Source organism: Rhinolophus hipposideros, assembly GCF_964194185.1.
Source record: "Rhinolophus hipposideros genome assembly, chromosome: 2".
NCBI classification, from domain to species: domain Eukaryota; kingdom Metazoa; phylum Chordata; class Mammalia; order Chiroptera; family Rhinolophidae; genus Rhinolophus; species Rhinolophus hipposideros.
The window spans coordinates 64,703,403-64,725,163 of NC_138048.1; the positions used below are offsets into that span (position 1 = coordinate 64,703,403).

Here is a 21,761-nt window from a genome sequence, read left to right on the forward strand (position 1 = left end):
ACCAACTAGCTGAGCAAGCACACACACACTTGGCAGTACCTGGTTAAAACATGGCAGAAAAATGAACGTACCTATTTACCTCAGGTCTCCCAGAAGTCCATTAAATAGTAAAAGGGATTTTTAAGGCATAAACCCTCAAGAAAAAAGACAATAAAGAGAAAAGAACTGCAAAAAAAAAAAAAAACCTTGGGAAATTTACAAAGCAAATAGAAGAGTAACTAAAAAAACAAACCATAAAACAAAACAAACCCAAAGCAACAACTACTAACTATGCCTTAGACATTATTCTAAGCCAGGGGTGTGCAAACTTTTTTCAACATTTTTTACCAAGGGCCATATATGGTAAAATACACAAACAGCCGGGCCACTCACTCGAGGTGAAGTACGTATTTGTACTGCCTCACCTGGTTTAAGTAAACTAAATATATTTTTGGAATTTGCTGCAGGCCAATTAAAAATGGCTTGCGGGCCGCAGTTGGCCCACGGGCCACAGTTTGGACACCCCTGTTCTAAACAAATGAGCAAACCAAAAACTGTGAAACAAACTGGCACTGGAAAAACCTTAAAGCAAGATCAGCATTATAACCCCAGAAAATCTTTGTAACATGGAGAGGACAGGATAACAGATGGGGCTAGAAATAACTTTATTTTCTTTTGGACATTTCAATGCAAATATCCTCATGTGAGGCCTAAAAATCAGTACAGCAGGTCCCCGAATAATGTCATCTCACTGAAACGTTGATGGGGGGGGGGGGAGGGGAGGATCAATTCCCATTCAGGGTTGGATGGGAAATCCTGCGTGGATTTGTGCATTCTCATGCCTGCATGGGTGTCCTCCTACATCCCAAAGATGTGCACGTGAGGTGAAGAGGCAGGTCTCAGTTGTCCCTGTCTGAGTGACTGTGGGTGAGTGTGCCCTGCAATGGAAGGGCTTCCTGTCCAGGGCTGGTTTCCATCTTGCATCCTGAACTACAAGGATGGGTTCCAGCCCTCCATGACACTGAAATGGAAGAAGCGGGTTAGAAAATAATTCTTTCACTTGTTTTTATTAATCTTTCTTAAATGTCTGTATAGCTAACATTTACTTCAATGTTTAATATTAGAAGTGTTTGGGGTCTTTATTTACAAGTTTGGTGACGTTTTTGTGATTAAAAATATGCTTCAGGAACTCAACTCTTGTTTATATACCAATTAGCCTACGGTAAATAAAATTGGTTTAGTTGTAGGTTGCTTTGCTTAGTTGCAGTTTCCAAGAACCTATCGATGACACTGAGGACATACTGTACTCTCAAAAGTTCCATAGTAGCTCTGTCTTGCAATTCTAGAGACTTTTTTTACTCTACATTCTCCTCCCAAACATAAAAATTAAATGCTGCGATTCCAGTTCAAGCTCTGATTACCTGACCATGCTATAATAATGACCTCCTGGTCAGTTTCTCTATTTCTAGTAGTTCACCCACACATCCACTTTCAGCAGTCATTTTTGGTCAGCACTTCCATAGTTATGTTACCAGCATATCTATTTTTATTATACCCTCGCCATTTCTAAGAAACATTTCAGAAACTGAATTTTCAAGTTCATGAATATTAGAGTAAAACTACCTTGCCACCAGAGGTTAGTCATACTTTCAACTTTCACTAGTCTTTCACAACTTTGAGAGTTTGGAATGTTTTGTTAGTTAATCCTTATCATTTATGTATAATTAATAAGGTGGATTAGTTCAAATCAGAGCTCCAAGTCACTGGGAAATTTTACTCTCCATATAATGAAAACCTACCCCATCCCCACTTTACTTCCACCACATCAGCATCAGCTTTATTTGGGTGCATTTTTCACAAACTTCAAGGAAAAATACAGTTCTGGACCCCCACTCTTATTGCTAATATCCTTCAGGTATAAGGTTAAATGGATTAAGGATGGGTCCTTAAAGTGCATTTGGACTGTAGTGAACAATTAGAAAATATGTTTCAATCTCCAAACCATAGATTCTAAGGATAAGGTACTTCTAGTGGCCAGAACTCTAGTAAATTGTGTCCATTTGATGCAGGACTCAGTCTATACTCTCCATGTTATCAGAATGATGGGTCCCTTTATGTTCAAGAGACCCTAAATGTCAGGGTTGGATCATTACCCAAATCTGTGAGTCAGATACCAATGGCCATATTTGTTTGAAAGGTATATGGGGTGCTTTATAACTTCCAGTCTCCATAACTTTGTCCTCCTGGTGTTAGTCCATCCTTTGCGGATGTTATCGCTCTCTTCTTATTCACATTCATCTAGCCCAGAAACCGTATTTCTCAGAACACTTTTCACATTTCTTTTTCTTCTTCGCGTACATATGCAAATGTGTAAGATACTAAGGCATCTTTATAAAATGGTTTCTGTGAATGGTATTCATTCACAGTCCAAAATATGTATTTGAAACTCTTAATAACTTTAAAATAATCATCAGTAAGTTACAAGACAGTGTAATACATATGAACTGTGACCAAAGTATCTTAGAAAGTTCTGCTGGACAAAATAACAGCATCATAGGGTAAAAAATGCAAGAATGCCATAAATTATGTGTAAACTGGGGGATGAAGGGAATAGCAGGAATCCTAAGTAGCGAAAGCACTATTTTAAGAATTGATTTTTCAAAAGCCTAACCTAGCCTACAACAACATTTTTAAAAAATTCAAAGATTCAATAATCAATTAAGCTCCCTGGACAAAAACTGTAAGCAGCTGGAAAATAAAACAGATGAAATTATTTTACTATCAACAGCATTCAAAAAATAAAACCCTAGAAATGCCCTCAACAACCACCACAAAAATATGTAGGACCTATGAGCAGAAATCTTAGAAACTTGGCTAATGAATATAATATTTAGAAAAATGCAAACCACTTCATTCTTAGAGGGACTTGATATTGTGAATGGAATCCCTAATGGGATTCCACTAAAATACTAAGGGAGGATATGATTCTGTTGGGGGGACAGGGTTACTCTTGTTTGAAAAAATTACACCAAAGTCTATCTTAAAAACATACAAGAAAGCATTCAAAAAGGAACCCTTTAAATGTGGTAGAGGATAACGAGAATACACTCCCTACCCAAATATTAAAGCTTATTTTAAAGCTACATTAACCGAGACAAAAAAGACATTTAAAGGGAACAGACATAGATCCCAAAAATAGGTCTAAATCATTGAGGAAATTAACAAATGGATTATTTTTAAACAGCATTGGGACATTTAAATAATTGAGGAAAATAAAAATGAATTTCTTCACACACACACACACACACACAAAATCAGTGGATGAGATATTCAAACTTTTTTAAAAAAAATAAAGATTCTATAAGAAAGCACAGTAAATTATTTATAACCTTGCACTAAGGAAGGACTTTGTAACCAAAAATACAAAACCCAAAAGCCACAAACAAAAAGTGTGATAAACATACTACCTAAGAGCTAAGATAGTAAAACCACGTCAATACAAAATAATGGAAGGAGAGTGAAACAACAAACAACAAAGTTCCCAATTTATAATATTCTCAGATGAGTTAGTAAGAACAAGCTGAACTGATAAGGGAAGAATGGGTATGAACTTCTTGAACAAGTAATTCATACACAAAAACGAGTTGTAATTTGAGTAATATATAAATCCACATTATACATTTATTACAATTTGTTCTGAACTTTGCTTTTCTCCTCCCATAGTACATTTTTTAGATCCTTGTGAGACTATAAAGATCAATTTCATTTTTTAAACATTTGCATAAGGTGTTTGGCAATTTTGAGGTGGGAGTTTAACTGATCTATGGAAAGAACAGGTGCACAGGGTACCTGCCTAATTTAAGGATAAATTTTTGAAGTTACAGAACACTACAACTAAAAAACAGAAGTTTTTTTCCAACTTGATGAAAGCAGTAATGGGAAGGTGGGGGTAGGAATCCTACTGGTTAAACAGAAAGAAACATAGTATGAATATATTTCAGGAATTCAAAGACTGAAATACAGTCAAGAATAAGAATAGATGAATTATGGATCCTGGCTAATGACTCTGAAGACAAAATTTGTTATAGACCTTCCAGACCCCTCATTAAATTAGACAAAGGAAATTGAAACCATACACATCTACCGTATATAACACCAAAGTTTCACTCCCTAGGACATTAAAAATACCGAATGTAAAGCTTCATTTTTTGTCTGGAGCTCTTTTCATTAAATTATCAATCAAATGTAAAAATGTTTTTGCTAATTCATAGTTTTAAACTCCAGAAGATTAGAAAGTCTGGTAGCAATACTAATTTAAAAAAAATACGGCACTTTTCCTAAAAAAGTCTAGTTAAGGTAATGTTCCAGAATTAAAATCAAAATCTAGATGTTGGAAAGACAGCTATCTTGTCCAAAACATACATTCAAGTTAAAATAAAACTTTAATGTTTAAAGTATTGATCCATTTACCATAGACTTTGCTTAAACTATGGCTTACAAATCTATAGAGATGCATGAATCCCTTTTGAGAACCTTCCCACTGAATTCATTAAGGACATACCATCCTAGCCTAGAGAAATTCCTTTAACTGCAAAGTAACTATCATTTCAAATTCATCTACTGCTTTAGGTTTTTCAAAAATCCAGACTTCCTACTCACGCAATTCATTACAACCACCAATTTACACTCCTTATAAAAGGAAACAGAAACTTAAAAAACCTTAATACTCAGCAAACTACTAACAGAAACTAGACAGCCTGAATCCTCAACGAAAAGTAAGATTCAGAAAGGAAGACCAGATCCAAAAACCCAAGATTTATACCCTAAAGCTGTAACTCTTAAATTTCAAAATTCTTCTTAAAAAGTTGCTGATTGCCAATAGATTGAGCAAGGAACAATGCAATCTTCCTAAATGGAGGATAGGTTTTTAAAGACTCCAACCTTAAGTGGTATAAGCAAGAGATCCATCAAGAATCAAACCTCTAATTCATATTTATTCTCTTACGCAAGCAAAAAGTTTTCACACACATTACTTACTGCCTCCTTCAAACTTGACCAAGTATTCTTAGGTAAGATTCCCTCCAGCTGTAAGACCTGTCACTTTCTCTTCTTTAAGTCTTTCTCAGGATCACTGGTATGAAATTCAGAGATTTTATTTTTCAATTTATTTGGCACAACAGTGAAATAACTATATTTTTGATGCCTTCTCCAATGTGTTGAAATATTACAACTGATGGCTTAATTACGGAAGCAAACTCATGATAAAATACTGTTCTCTAAAACCTGATTAGAATTCTCTATATACTGTTTCCCCGAAAATAAAACCTAGCTAGACAATCAGCTCTAATGCATCTTTTGGAGTAAAAATTTTATTTTTGTATATATTTTAATATAAGACCAAGTCTTATATTAATTTTCTGCTCCAAAAGACGCATTAGAGCTGATTGTCCGGGTAGGTCTTATTTTCGGGTAAACGGTATTAGAGGCATTGGACTCAATTTGTTAATATCTTATTGGGCATATTCTCTGACTGGATTAAGTCTCCATTTTCCCTAACTACATCAGGGAAAGTTTACTGCTGTGGACAAATGTGAATTCAAAAACATAACCATGAGAAAGGAAATAGCATAATTTACGTAAAATTTGCCTCAGGTTTTTATTTTTCAACAACTGTCATAATGGATTTATCACTTGTTACCTTTGATCAATTATCAGTTTATCTGCAGATTCATTCTCTGGCCCCAGACTACCTTCCTACTCCATCAATTCTAACAATTTAACATTTCCGAAATGAGGATGCTTCTTAGAAGAGCTGATAGCCAAATGGCAGTCAGGATACAAATGTCACTGATTAAAGCATGCCCAAACTTGGTTTGCTTGAATTTCTCTGACACTTGACTGTAACCCCTAAACATTTCATTCAGCAAACCATTTAGGAAAGATTTGAGGTTTCTTACCAGAAGGTTGTCCTGTTGACACCTTCTGATAAAATCAAGAAAGCATCAGCATCAAAATTTGCAGACTGGGTGAAAATTCTTGGAAGAAAATACTGGAGATAATACAGGAGAGCTCTTTTAAAGAATGCTTGCAACATCAATGCTCTCCATGGCACTGAGAAAGATATTGTGAGAAGAAACACAGTCAAACTACATTACTTAGTACCTTTTAAAACTGATACCATTCTCCATACAATGAAAAAAACTGTTCTAAAAAACTATAAACCCAACTTCCAACTATAAAGACATCTCCACCTTTGCTTACTTTTATATCTCGTCAGTATGTCAACAGTCAGAATCACCTGTCGTCCTACTGTGTACCTTATGCATACATCATCCAATTTACAAAATGAAATAACAGAAAACTGAATACAGCAAATGGTATTTCTTAAATAGAGTTCTAAGACAATACAGCCCAATCATTAAGGCATTCACTTCATGTAATGAACTAACTTCTTTCCCATGCATCTAGAATGGTACTAGCTGTATGCCATCCTTGAAACACCGAGAAAAAATTGTTTTATAATTCAAATGAGAAACTATCAGGTTGAGAAAATGAACTTAGAGGCTCCCAGATGCAGATCATCATAACCTAAGTAAGTATACCTACATCTGTATCTATATGTCAATCGCAAATGGAAGGAGTTGAAGCTTCTTAAACTAAGGAAATAGCAGGCACGCATAGGTGTGCCAGAAGTAAAGCTACTCCCTTCCCCCACACCATGGTAAACCTTCCTGGAGCTTTTGTGTCAGGTAATTTAAATAATTTATAACAAAACACTTTATGTTTCTGGATTACATCTACAGTTAACAGATACAAAAAGAACACATTAGGGAAAGAGGGGATAAATCTCACTTATTGAAGACACTATGGTACAGTAGTTTCACTATTAAGATTGGTTTCATCCACTATTTACTATGTGATAGGAAAAAAAAGAAAGGGCCTAGGGCAGTAAGGTTAAATGTAAGACTCCTAGCTTCATTTGCTATCCCATTCTTTGAAACAGATCCAGTGGAAACAGATGTGGAGCAGCAAAAACTTGCAAACAAAATGACTGTTAACTGGGGAATGGCTGGGTTTCACAGTAATTCTTACTACGAAATATTTTGTAACCAGTGAAAAATTAATACTCCAAGTGAAAATAACCAAAATGTAGATTACCTTATCTTTATAGTTCTCTCTGTATGCATCAAGTTCTGCAACAATTATCTGAACTTGACCGGAATCAATACGTACCCCCTAAAAAAATTAAGTTCAATTTCTATCAAAATCAAAAATGTAGTTTTTTGTATATATCCAGTTATACTGTACGGACAAAAACCTACAATTTATTTGAATGCGTCTCTTTGTACCACTCTACTGAATATGGAGAAATATCAGGTACAATAAATACTTGGTTATAAACGGGTTACCTAAAATGAAGTTGGGAAGAGATCAGGTGGTAAAGGAGAGCAGAGAGAAAATGGAAAAACAAATTGCAATAAAGCAAGTTTTTATATATTTACACATTTCTGAAATTACACATATGTAGATGTATATAAATATTTTTTAAATAATTGAGATAATATCTTAAACACTTTGTCAGCCAGTACATTTTCCACACAGCATATATGTATATACATCACCATTCCCCACATCGTTTCAATTTTTCCATCTCTAGGGATCTCAAATCTACATTCTAAGTAATGAACTTGTTTGTTTGATGTTTACAACACCTAAAAGATCTGAGTTGTAATTTGATTCCAATAAGCACAAATATTCAAGACAGCTACAGCAATCAAAAAATGTCTTCAAGCTTTTTTAAAGAAGTGTGCAAATTCACTAATTATACAAGGTCTGACAATTAAGTTCGCCAGCTTGTTGCAATGAAGTTGCTAACCTTTTTTGATAACAGAGGGATGATTCATTATAAATTTGCATCAACTGGACAGTTAACCAAGTTTACTATTTGGAAGTGTTGAAAAGGCTGCGTCAAAAAGTTAAATGACCTGAACTTTTCGCCAACAATTCATGGCTCTTGCAATCACGACAATGCACTAACTCACAGGGCACTGTCTGTGAGGGAGTTTTTAGCCAGTAAACAAATAACTGTATTGGAACACCCTCCTTACTCACCTGATCTGGCCCCCAATGACTTCTTTCTTTACCTGAAGATAAAGGAAATGTTGAAAGGAAGACATTTTGATGACATTCAGGACATCAAGGGTAATACAACAACAGCTCTGATGGCCGCTTCAGGAAAAGTTCTACAATTGCTTTAAAGGGTGGACTAAGGCGCTGGCGTGGATGCAGAGCTTCCCAAGGGGAGCGCTTCAAAGGTGACCATAATGATATTCAGCAATGAGGTATGTAGTGCTTTTTCTAGGATAAGTTTGCGAACTTAATTATCAGACCTCATACATTACAGAAATTATTGCATCGCTGTGGAATTAAGTTCTATTAACGAAAAAAGTTATTCAGCAAGCCTTCATCATTTTTTAGTATTGACCAGTTAACAGTTCTGAATAAAAGAGTAACAATGAAAGTGTGAGAATTTCTTAAGATCACATTAGCCCTTTGAGCCTCTTGAGCTTTGCCTTTGCTCTGGGCCCTCTTCAAATCCTTTGGAGTGTACTATTTTTCCCAATAATGCCAGCTTGGGCTCTTGAGTCATTCTCTGCTGCTTGGGTCCACTCCTATTTCTTTGGAGTGTACCATCTCTTCTAATAAACTACTCTTTCACCATTAAAAAAAAAACACCCATTAATATCAACTAATGCTCACATAGCAACAATGTTCTTGGCTTGTTAATTTCACAAGTTTATAATATCCAATAATTCTCCTTGAAAGAGAATGATTTAGTAGTTCCAAATGGCCACCGAAAACACCGATGACTTTCCTGTTGCAGAGCTGAAGCTCCTTATCATTTTCCTCTTTATTCATAAAGTTCTCTGACAATATCTGAACTTGACCAGAATCAATATATACCACCTACAATAATTAAGTTCAGTGCATCAAAATCAAAAATGTAGTTTTGTATATATGCAGTTACACTAAGTTTAACAATGCATCAGTGTCCAAAAGGCAAGAATGACTGAGTCATTTGTTCATTCAATGTGTATTCAAGTCCTACTATGTGCAAAGTACACACATCGAATCACTGCAAAACTTGAAAAGAACCCAAAAAACTATGAGAGCAACAAGTTATAATATGGGAAGAAAAGTTTTAATATGATTAATTATTCTGAAGAAATTGTTACATGGGAATGCATAGTCCTTTGCCAACAGTATCTATAAACTCCATCAGTTATTACTGGAAACCTCTACTCACCCTCCCAAAAAAGCTAAGCAAAAAATGCTGAGGCTAGAGTATTAAGAGACAAATTAAAACAACTGATATAACTGAAATTTAATGGTTCAATTTTTCCATGGCTTTCAACCTCTTTAATGTAAGGATAAATAAAAGGATTGTTATACATGTTAATACATATATTCAGATTAATAACTGCTTAATTTTGTTTTCCTTGAACTGTTTATGAAGATTTGGTCCTAGAAAATTTAACAACCATCAATACAGAGCTTCTTACTATTTGCTAAATACGTGCCAAAGAATCTTCTAAAGCCTTCTGATTCTCAAAAATACTACTTGGCATAGGGAATACAGTCAATAACACTGCAATAACTATGTATGGTGTCAAATGGGTGATTACTCACCAGGATGATCACTTCGTAAAGTATGTAAATGTTTAACCACTACATTGTACACCTGGAACTAATATTGTATGTCAACTGTAATTGGAAAATAAATTTTAAAAAAGGCTCTGGCACTCTCAAAAAAAAAAAAAAAAAAAAAGCTACATGGCAAGATTTCCAAGAGCCACATCATAACAAATTTTAAATAAGTTATATATGCACACATATAAAGTATTTCAAGTATTAACCAAGTACTTTACATAATCAATATAAAGTTCACAATTGAAAATGATAGAAATATATGGAAGGTTATATCCAGCACAAATTATAATTTGAGCCACATATCTAGTTTTAAGTTTTCTAGTAGCCATATTAAAATAAGTAAAAAGAAACAGGTAAAACTTTAATTTTATTTAATCCAATATATCCAAAATGATTTCAACATGTAATCAATCTTTTTAAACTACGATGTACATTTTTTTATACTAAGTCTCTGAAATATAGTGTGTAGTTTATAATTGAAGCACATCTCAACTCAGATTACCGTATTTCAGCCCCATGAATAGTGGCTACCATACTGTAAAGAGTCAATTTTTGTAAAGTGAAGACATAACTCATTTCTCTAGGAATCCTAATTCAGTCCTCTTGACTTCCAGTGCGTTAATTAATAGTAATTTATGATTAAAAACTTGATAAACCATGTATTTTGTACTTCAAAAAAAAAATCACACTACAATGTTTGTAGAGATCAGGCTCTCTGAAGTCTGAAAGATCAGGGTCTGAATCTTGAATCAGCCTCTTACTAATTTTATGGACCAAGATTCACTTAGCCTCAGTTTCCTCAATTGATAGTAACACTGTATCCCCTTCATCGTGATTGAGAGGACTAAATGAGACAAATTCAAGTAAAGTACCTGCACAGTCTGACAGTCTGCATGCTCAATAAATAGCTGTTATTGTTGTAGAGCTAGGTGGGGGCCTGAGTGAACTAAGACAACTTGGCGGATTTTATCACTTTATAAATTGTCTATTAAAACCGTCTCATACTGCGAATGAAAAAATCAAGGTCTCGCAACTAGCTAGTACAAGAACTAGGTGGTCAGTCATGGAACGCATATCCCTCCATCCACTCCAAAAAAGCTTGTTTGCTACATCCTTAACATTATAGCGAACTCACTTGAGTTATTATCCAGTCTAGTGTCTGTCCTGTCTTCCTAACTAAAATGTAAGCTCACTAACACCCAAATTTCCTTTGAAGAACCTCTAATGCTATGCAAAGGAGACAATTGGAAGTGAGAAGCCCTAAAATTAAATCTCACTTCAGCACAAGTTACTTAACCATTGTCAGTTTCCTAATATGTGAACTGGGGATAAAAACACGTACCTCATGGAGTCCTTGAGAACAAAATCAGGAAATACATGTACAAGCGTCATAGAACATCTAGTAAACAACAGGCAAGCATAGAAAACTATTATCTAACTCAAAGACACACAAATATACGATGTAGAAAATATAAACGTGCATAAAAGTAAAAATGTCAAAAAAATTATGTTTTCTACAATTATGTAAAACCAAGACCTTGACAATATATCTCTAGAAAAAAAGGATTATTTTTAAATTTGTTTTCAGGTTTTTCTTAATTACATACTTTATTAATACAAAGACAAAAACTACAGGAAAAGTATTTCATTTTTAGAAAAGTCGTGGCCTTTTCATTTACTTAAATCTTAGTTTTTACACATTTATAAAAATTGCCCATTTTAAAACGTGCAACTAAAAATTGTCTTTAAAATATGTGGAACTTTGTTTTTAACTTAACAGTGTCCCTAATACTGTTAAGACAGCCATCGTCTTTTCCTCAATTATTAATCTTCACAAAGAAATCAATAATAAACTATACGACCTTTGAAGTCAGTACTCTCTCAGAACACAGCTTCATAGTAAGTCATCATCTCTGATGAATAAACCTGCATAATTTAATTATTCTCAAATTTAATTGTATTAAATTAAGCCCAAGTAATAAAAGTTTGGAAATGTTGTAATACTTTAAAATGTTTTGTAGTCATCACAGTCAAAGGAGAAAACGTACAGCTCTAAAAGCAATTAATTCTATCTTCTACAAAGAAGACCTAATACCTCTCAACTATCTTAGAAATCACATATTTTTTTTGAACACCACTGAAACTTTTCTCTACATAAGCCAAAAAGTGAGCGACCTACTTTCAACTTATATTTAAAATCATATCCTACCCATGGCTATGCAAGTTTCAATGTTATTACAAAGCTTAGTATCATATACATCAGTTAAACAGCATTTTAATGACCCCAAATGGGCACAAGGTGTTTTGCGAAGAGTAAATGAAAATGTTCTAAAATAAGACTGTGGTAATGGTTACACAACTCTGTAAATACACTAACAATCACAGAATGTAAATTCCACTTCTCAGCTTTAAAAAAATAAAAGAGCACTTTATATGGCTAGTAATATAAATCCTAAAATGTCATGTTCCAGGTAAAAAAGGCTATAAAAGCAATTTTTATATAAAATTATGTCCTTTATCAAATGCTTAATTAACATTATGTTGCCCATGTTTTCCAATCCACATATATTTATAGGGCTGCAAACAGCAGCATATCAAGTTTTCATTTCTTTAACAACTATACAGAGGGTACCAAAAAAATGTATACACATTTTAGAAAGGAAAACACTGTATTAAAATTGTAATACTCAATATACACTGATAACAAAAGATGAACACAAGTCATGTAATATGCATTTTTCAGGACACCCCCCCCCACCCCCGTTGACCCACTGTTAAATTTTTAAAAAGCAAGATGCAGCACATGATTTGTGTCAATATTTTAAAAAAAGACTATTAACTTTAGGTGAAATCATCAGCTTTTTACTGGTTCCAATTAATCTGTGGAATGAAGTTTCAATTCCACCAGAAAATTTTTAATGAATGTCTACAGAGCATTGCCAAAAGGCATGATATTGGCCACTAACCCCATGACTTTGAAATTCTTCACTGGTAACTCACATTTAAAACCAAATGTGTGTCTGTGTTTTACGGGAAGGGAAAGGGAGAAAAGGAAGAGGAAAATCAGAATCACCTGTATACTGAAAAAACAACTGAAAGAAAAAATACACCAAAACGGTAACAGCTGTTATCTCAAGGAAATTTTTTTCAAAATTCCCTAACCACATATTATTTAAATTAGAAAAAACATAAAATAAAATTACTACTACACTAAATGAAAGAAGCCAGAATCAAAAGGCTACAAGGTAAACTATATGATTCTATATACAAGACATTCTGAAAAATGCAAAACTATGGGGACAGAAAACACCCTAGGGTCTGGAGGTTGGTTGACTACAAAGGACCATGAGGCAAATTCTGGGATAGTGAAATACCATTCTACCTCTTCATACTGGTGGTGATGGTTACAAAATTGTTAGCATTCATCAAAACTCATATAATTGTGTATTAAAAAGGTAAATTTTACTATATGTAAATCTCAATTCATAGTTAAAATAATTTGTGCAGTAAGTCAATTTTTTTCCAAGTGGGAAGTTTCATGGGATAAAAATTCTGGGTACAACTATTTCAAACCTCTCATTTTGAGAGAGAGAGAGAGAGAGAGAGAGAGAGAGACACACACACCACACACCCAGGGAGATTTTAGGGTCCATGACGAGATTGACAACGGTTAAGCAGAAGTACAGACCTAGAATTCCCATTTAACTACAAAATCCTGGGCTTATTCTACTTCACCATTCTCACTCTTCCAAAGTTTTGAAAACCACTTTCCACCAAGTACACATACAAGTGGATTATGGCAGAACATAAAATTCCAAACGTTCAAGTGCAATTATTTTAGTACACAAAAATGTGGCTAGGGGTTCTTCCCAACCTTTGTCAAAGAACCACCTTAGACTTTTAGGTAACAATGAGTGATGGAGTCCAAGTCTAAATAAGTCTAAATAAGTAAAATCAAGCTGATGTGATAGAAATCAATAAACACTTTAGAGTTCCAAAATGGAGACAATGATTTATTGTGACTTGATTAAAAAAAATACTAAGGAATCAAAATAAGATTGTGTAACAGTCTTTACTAAAACTTTCAATAATCTTAAATAAATCTTATTTAAAAAGAAATGAAGAAAGCATACTTGGCTACAAAATGGTGTTCTATCTACCATCAGCTTGCTGTAAAACTTTAAGACAAAGTAATTCTAATTTTCAATATGACACAGAAAAAAATGTATGTCTCCATTACACAAGAACTGTATAGTCAAACAGAATTTGAAACTGTTGCACGGGGGCAGGGGTGTTGATGCAAACATGTTGAACCTTATTTACCCTTGATATGAAAAGTATGGTACGCCCATTCTTTGTTCACTGTGCCCCAACTCAATCTGCAGTAGTTCAGAGAAGGCAATCACTAGGTTTCAGTAAGAACAGAAGTCGGCGAAATATCTACTCAAATTTTACATAGGTCCTTTGACACTAAGTTTTAAACCTAGGCTGCTAATATAATTAGTCACGCATTAAGACTCCTTCCCACCAGTCACTGCTTTTACTTTATGTTGACCACTAAGGAGATGTAAACTTGTAAAAAGCTTAGGGAGATCTTTTTAGATGCCAACTGTGATTTCCCACTATGCTAGTACCACGTGACAAAACAAATCCACATAGCTCATCAGTACACTAAGAAAGGAAAAAACAATGAAAATAGGAAATTATGGCCACCAAATAAATTAACATCCCGTGGGATAAAAGACACGCTGAAATGAAACCCAGTGAAAATACATTCCGCGCACGCACAATACTCCTGTATTAGAAGAAGGCCCCTTCATAAAAATAGCCAAGACTCTCAAACATTTGAGATGCCGGCTTAGTGAGATTGACTGACAGACAACAGCTGTGGAGATTTTGTATTGATCTAGTAACACCCTGGCATACTTTGGAAGGATCCGCATTAGAGACCGTTACAATGGCAAAACTAAACTGTGAGGATTTCACTTTCAGTTGTGTGACCACCCACACTGGAAGCCCCCACTAAATTCCTCCACTCGCGGACTCCTCTTCCGTTTTCCAGCCCCGATCCCATACAATGAATCTCCTTCCTTTCGAGGGACACAGACAAAACACCTCGTGGGGGAGAAAAATAAAAACCAGTACCTTCCAAACACACTAGGTAAATGATATAAAGAAACGAGTCACCTCCCTACCTGATCCATTTCACATTTTAAATCGTACTTTAGAAGCCTACAACTCTCGCCTTTTCTTCCGTAATAGAGGGGCACAGGCGCCGCCCAATTTCCCAGGCCGCAAAGAATTCAACCCGCCACATTTCAAGGTTTTTTAATTTTTCTCTCTTTGATCCTAACCCTCAATCCGGTACCCAATCCTCTTTCAGACACCGAAGTTGACTGGCCTCAAACCCTCTACAAAGGTGAATTCTCCAGATTCCGCGACGCGCCCCACCTAGGGGGTGGGGAAGGGTCGGAGCGGCGGGCCGAGGCACTCCCGCACGGCCCAGCCCGAGGGGCGGGGGAGCGGCTGCGACCACACAATCCCACCGCCTCCCTGCACGGCTCCCCCACCTCCCGGCGCTCAGGCCTGCTCCCAAGGAGCTCCTCGCCGCCCAGCAGCGACTCGGCTTCTCCTCAGCGGCCCGCCAAGGACCTGACTAGCACCCAAAAAGATTCACAAGTAGGAAAACGCTAGAGGTCTCCGACGTGTTGTTTCAAAACATAACGGAGCCCAGGCCCCCGAGACCGTTAAACCGCGGGGTTGAGGGGGGAGAAGCGAGGAACCCAGCGGCCTCGGACTTTGGCCTAGGCGTCCTTTTCGACCCCAAACCTCACTCTCCGGGACCACCAACCCTCCCTCAAACCTGCCCCAGCCCCAAGAAGACCCGACAAAGCGGCAAAAGGGGCAGTACCTTGTAGAAAGCCCCGTTGGAGCCGCGAACCTCCACCGTCAGCTCCGCCATGTTGGAACCGCAAAGGCCGCTGGGAAGAGATTCTAGAAACTTTCCAACCAGAGGGGAGGAGGGGGAGGGGCGTGAAGGAGGAGGGGGAGGGGCGGGGACACAGGGCGGGGACTGGGCTCCCCCGCCCCACACTCCTGGGGTCTCACCGAGCAGTACCGACTCGCCTAGTGGGATCCCTCCGCTCCTTACATCACCCGCTCTGGGCCCCGCCCGCCGCCGCCACTGCCGGGTTCTCCCACCGAAACAATCGCCTGACCTTTGCTGACCCGGCCTACGTCCCCGCCCCCCAGCGCCCGCTGCCTGCCGGTTCCTGCCGGTCGGTGCCTCTAGCCGCCCCAGAATGAACTGCTCGGACACTTGCATCTGCGTTCCAGTGCTCGTGGGCATCCTGCCCTTAAACTTCTTGACGTGCTGGCGGCCCTGGAGTCGCTTCTTCACCCAGGGAAGAGCCACCTTGGGGGCTCCCATTGCCCATTGACAAAGCATTTTGAGGGAAGAAGGGAGCATAAAATTGTACTGTGTGCTCCAAATTCTTTCGCCTGGCTCTTTTAAAAAAAAAAAAATCGGTGGCGTTCTCTTGACTCAAATTCCACATTTCCACTCCTCACACAGTTCAGGAGCCCTCTCCCCATCGGTTAGCCCTTTGGCTGTTTAAAACTAGGTATTTTGAATTCAACTTAGATGTGTTAACAAACTGCGACAGAGTTCAGGTTAATATCCATTGTTGGAAGTAGTCAGGGAAACTGAACCGAGCGGGAGACCATGTTTTCCCCTGCGGCAACGCGTGCGAACCTCCACGAGTAGGATCAAAGCGGAATCAACTTGCGTGGCTTGTCTACCAGCACCTACACCACTACTGGAAGCATTATGACAGAGCTACTTTGAATATTTTAACAATATTAAAACTCTTTCCAAAAGCAAGACCTTTTGAAATAATACTAGGACTTTTTTATGTGTGTCTTGTGTTACCATTTTGACAGAAAAATTCTAAAAAGATGCTTCATACTCGCAAGGAAATGCCCACTGCCCCAGCCTTTGTGGGGAAAGAGGGCAGGCTCCTAAAAAAAAAAAAAAAAAGGTACATTTGATCAGCAACTCTACATCTCCAGAGGCTCCAAACAGAAATGGTGGCTGCAAAAGTGCTCAGTATTGTATTGCTATGTACAAAATGTTCTTTTAAAAATGTTGATTATTGTGAGGAGAACTAAATACCCGTCAATGATGGGCTTCATGTATCTAACACTTTATAAACCATCCTGTATGATCCTTCAGAATAATAACGCCCTGGTTTGCTTTTTTCCCCAACAGCCTTATTGAGATATAATTCACATACCATACCATTCATCCATTTAAACTGCACAATTCAATTGTTTTTGTATATTCAGAATTGTGCAATTATCTCCCCAATCAATTTTAGAATATATTTCATCACTCCAAAAAGAACTCTTGTACCTATTGGCAGTCACTCCTCATTTCACCCGAACCCCCCCAAGCCCTAGACAACTACTTATCTACTTTCTGTCTCTATAGATTTGCCTAGTCTAGACATTTCATATAAATGGAATCCTACAATATGGCCTTTTATTCTTTGAGAGAACGTAATGTTTTCAAGTTTCACCCATGTTGTAGCATGTTTCAAGTTTCACCCATGTTGTAACATCACTATTCATTCCTTTTTATTGTCAAATATACCATCATGTGGATATACCAATGTCATTTTATTTATTCATTCATCTCTTGATAGGCACGTGTGTTATTTCCACTTTTTTGGCTGTAGGAATAATGCTACTGTGAAGAGTACTGTATAACTTATTGTATAGACAGATGTATGTTTTAATTTCTCTTGTGTATACACCTGGAATTGGTATTGTTGGCTCACAAATACTCCATGTTTAACCTTTAGAGGACTTGCCAGACTCTTTTCCAAAATGGCTGCTCCATTTGAATTCCCACCAGCAACGTATGAGCGTCCTAGTTTATCTTTATGGTTTTATTTTTTAAGATTTTTATTAAAAATATAGCAAACATACAATACTATACTAGTTTCAGGGGTACACCATAGTCATTCAACATTTATAGACCTAAAGAAGTGATCATCATACCACCAACCATCTGACACGGTACCACACTATCACAATATTATTGACTATATTCCCCATGCAGTACATTGCATCCCCATGACTTATTTGTTTTATACCTGGAAATTTGGACCTCTTGTTCCCCTTTTCCCTCCTTTTTAAATTTATCAATTACAGTTCACATTAAATATTATTTTATATTAATTTCATGTGTACAGCATAGTGGTTAGACATTTATATAATTTAAAAAGTGATCACATTGACTAGTACCCACATGGTGCTCTACATAGTTGTTACCATATTACTGACTGTATTCCCTATGCTTTACATCCCCGTGACTATTTTGTAACTACCAATTTCTACTTTTTAAACCCTTCACCTTTTTAACCTTCCCCTCCATCCCCTTCTCATCTATCACTCCAACAAACTAGTACCCATCTGACCCATAGTTATTACAATATTATTGACTATATTCTTTAAGCTATACCCTACATCCCCATAACTATTTTGTAACAACGAATTTGTACTTTTTCATCCGTTCCCCTTTTTTCATCCACAGCTCCAAACCCCCTCCCATCTGTAATCATCAAAATGTTTTCTTTATCTATGAGTTTGTTTCTGGTTTGTTTGTTAATTTTGTTCTCAGATTCCACATATCAAAATCACATTGCATCTGTCTCATATACTTTACTCAGCGCAACACCCTCCAGGTCTATCTATGCTTCCACAGATGGCAAGAACCCATTCCCTTCCATGACTGGTCAATATTCCATTGTATATATGTACCACCTCTTCTTTATCCATTCTTCCATCAACAGACACCGAGGCTGCCTCCATGTCTTGGCCCTTATAAACAATTCTGCAGTGAACATAGGGACGCCTACGTCCCCTCGAAGTAGCATTTGGGGTTTCTTCAGATAAATACCCTAAGCGGGATTACTGGGTCCTTCATTTCCTATGTCCTTTGTTTTAAAGTCTACTTCGTATGGTATAAGTATTGCTACCCCAGTTTTTTTTTTTTTTCCATTTTCATGAAATGTTTTTTCCATCCCTTTGCTTTCCACCTGTGTGTGTGTCTTTCAATCTGAAGTGATTCTTAGGCAGCATATGTAATAGTTTAGTTTTCTTATCCATTCAGCCCTCCTATGTCTTTTGACTGGAGCAATTAATCCATTTATAATGAAAGTAATTGTTGATAAATGTGTAGCTGTGATGCAAATGTTGTTACCCTTGATGTTGTCCCAGAGGCATCTTAAACTATTCTCATTTTTCTTGATTCTTTTTCTCATTTTTTCTGATTGGGTGTTTTATGCTACCTTGTTTCCAAACCGCTGATTTGATTCTCTGCTTCATCTAGTCTGCTGGTGATTCCTTCTAGTGCATTCTTCATTTCAGTTATTGTATTCTTCACTTCTGACTTGTCCTTTTTTAAAGTGGTTTCTATGTCCTTTTCTTATGCTTGCTATCTATTTGTTGAAATCCTTACTAAGTTTATTGAACATCCTTATAACCATTGTTTTGAACTCTGTCTCTGGTAGATTCTTGCCTCCATTTCATTTAGTTCTTTTTCTGGACTTTTCTCCTGTTCTTTCATTTGGGATGCATTTCTTTGTTTCATCTTTTTGGCTGCCTCTCTGTTTGTTTCTACGTATTAGGTAGATCTGCTATGTCTCCCAGTCTTTGCTGGGTGGCCTTATGTAGGTGTCCTGTGGGGCCCAGTGGCACAATCCACTTGGTCACCTGAGCCGGGTACTCCAAGTGTGTTCGTTATGTGGGCTGTGTGTGAGCTCAGTGATAGTTGAGACTTGATTGCTGTTGGCATGTCAGTTTGTGGGATTGACCTTCAGGCTGACAAGCTGTGGGGTTTGGCCACATCCACAGCTTATGGGCTACTGTGGGGGAGGCTTACCCCACTGAGTGGGATTCGCCCCAGGGGCTCTGGTTCCTGTTGAGACCATCCTTTGTGCCACTTGTGGGGCTAATTGGGCAGTGCTCTGCTGTGGTCTGAAGCCAACCTCCAAGTATTTAGTTCTGGGGCCTCTTTGGGGGCTCTGGTGTAGGCCCAAGTTAGCCACTGCCTGTTACCAGCCAGGGGCTACCTTGTAGTAGCTACAAAGCGATCCACAGTTGTTCGCTGCTTGTGCTAAACCTTGAGGCATATGGAGGCCACGCTGTGAACCCAGGATGGCTGCCTCCACTACTGGTCCTTGTGTAACTCTGAAAAAAGCCAGGGCACCCGGCAGTTGAGACCTGCCAGCTCCCTTAAGGTTCAGCCACTGATAAAGCCTCTTGTGGTATGCAAATTGGGTGAGGCAGGGTCTCAAGAGTCACTAGAGTGGGAAGAGTTTTGGTCACCAGGTTAACATAGACTGTGGTTTGGTGCTAGTTCTGAGCCTGGAGGGACTCAGTAAAAGTCTCAGAGTATATGAGGCCAGTCTCTGCCTGTCTGGGGCTTGTAGACTCTGATAGTTTTCCAAGAAAGAGTGCAATGAATGAGGGGGTTTGTTGCTCAGGGAGAAAATTCCTCCAGAGGTTCGTAAGTTGGGTGGGGTGGGGTCCCAGCTGAGTCAGCGGGGTGGAACAGCAGAGCTCTCCAAGCCAATCGGATTCAGAGTTGGCCTGTGGGAGTGGGCTAAACATGGGTAAGATGGCGCCCACCTGCCGGCTGCCTGGGAAGAGGACCCCCTTCACTGAGAAAATGCCAACTGCCTTCCAGTCTTCAGTCTTACCCCTGAAGGCACACTCCTCAGTCTGTTCCTGTAAGTCTGCAAGGCCACCCAAGTCACTGTCTCTCCGCTGGAGCCCAAGGTGAGTGCCTTTTGCGAGTCTGCATGGGCCTTTTAAGAGGATGTCTGGGATTCCTGCAGCCTTCCCGAATGGTTGGAATCCCCATTGTTTTTCACAACCAGATGTTGTCGGTGCTCTTCTTCCCAGGACCAATACTCTGCCTGGGGAGCTTGTTATGGGGGGCTGGGGTCCATTGCTTCTCTGGGAGAAACTCAGTGGCTGAGATATCCCTCCTGATTCTCAACAGCCACATGCAGGTGTGGGGCCCGTTCCGTGTTTCCATTCCTCTTACCAGTCTCCACGTGGCTTCTTTATATTTTCAGTTACAGGACTTCCATTAGGCTAGACTTCAGATGGTTCTCCAGGCTGATAGTTCTGTAATTTAGTTGTAATTTTAATATGTTCACAGAAGGATGTAGCCACAGACTTTACTCCGCCATCTTTGCTTTATGGGTTTTTCTTTCCCTCCCTTTCTTTCTCTCTCTTTGTTTTAATCTTTAGTGTATTGTTTTACTTTGTTTCTCGATGTGAGTGACTTTGGGTAGGGCTGTTGAAGTTCCATTTGTACACAAGTCAACATATTTCATATTATCTGAACTTTGAAGAATAAAGATTGGTCCTCTTCAGGCCTTACATGCTGAAAATATTTTTGTTTGGACCCTTCCCCAATTCCCACTAACTCTTTACTACTCCTGCTAGGGGGACCTCCTGATTTCCATTAAGCAAGTGAGATTTATAGCAATGAATCATTTGTCTAATATCACACAATTTCTAAGTAGCAAAACTAGTACTGAAGTCCTCCTCTTTCCATTTCCATAGCCCATATCAATTACTGTTTGCTGACCCCATGTTACATTCATAATGGAAAATTACACAAATCACAAACTTCAAAATCTTGATGTATCTCTGTTTTTATCTACATCATCTTGAACAGATATTCATTATTAAAAGGAAGAGAATGTCCAGTATTATCTCAAAAAAAAACTGGGGAAAAAGTAAAAGTAAAAAAGAAAAATTTAAACAGTCACAAGACAGTATGCATAATCACATTTAAAACATTTTGTGTGTGTGTTTGTAGATAGATAGATTGACAATCTGGAAGTTAATATTAATAGTGTATCTTTCCAGAAGGTGGACGTATGGCTGACATAAGTTTTATAATTTCTGTCTTTTTTTGCACAGTCTGATTGTTTTAGAATGAGCACATCACTTGATTTTCACAAATGAAAGTATTTTCATTTTTT

The 21,761-nt window shown here is 37.7% G+C and overlaps 1 protein-coding gene across 10 annotated transcripts in view; it reads right to left on the reverse strand.

Annotated features, from left to right (window-relative positions):
• Positions 1–15,925, reverse strand: part of FXR1 (FMR1 autosomal homolog 1) — a 54,497-nt gene extending 38,572 nt beyond the window's left edge. For 3 of the 10 annotated variants that reach the window (XM_081025389.1, XM_081025384.1, XM_081025387.1), the window contains exon 1: positions 15,602–15,854. In XM_081025389.1, the coding sequence (XP_080881515.1) occupies positions 15,602–15,652 (51 nt within the window). In that variant the 5' untranslated portion in view covers positions 15,653–15,854. Of the gene's footprint in view, positions 1–15,601 lie in introns of all 10 variants that reach the window. The other 7 variants (XM_081025390.1, XM_081025385.1, XM_081025383.1 and 4 more) reach the window with 6 other exon arrangements.
• Positions 15,926–21,761: the final 5,836 nt, after the last annotated feature.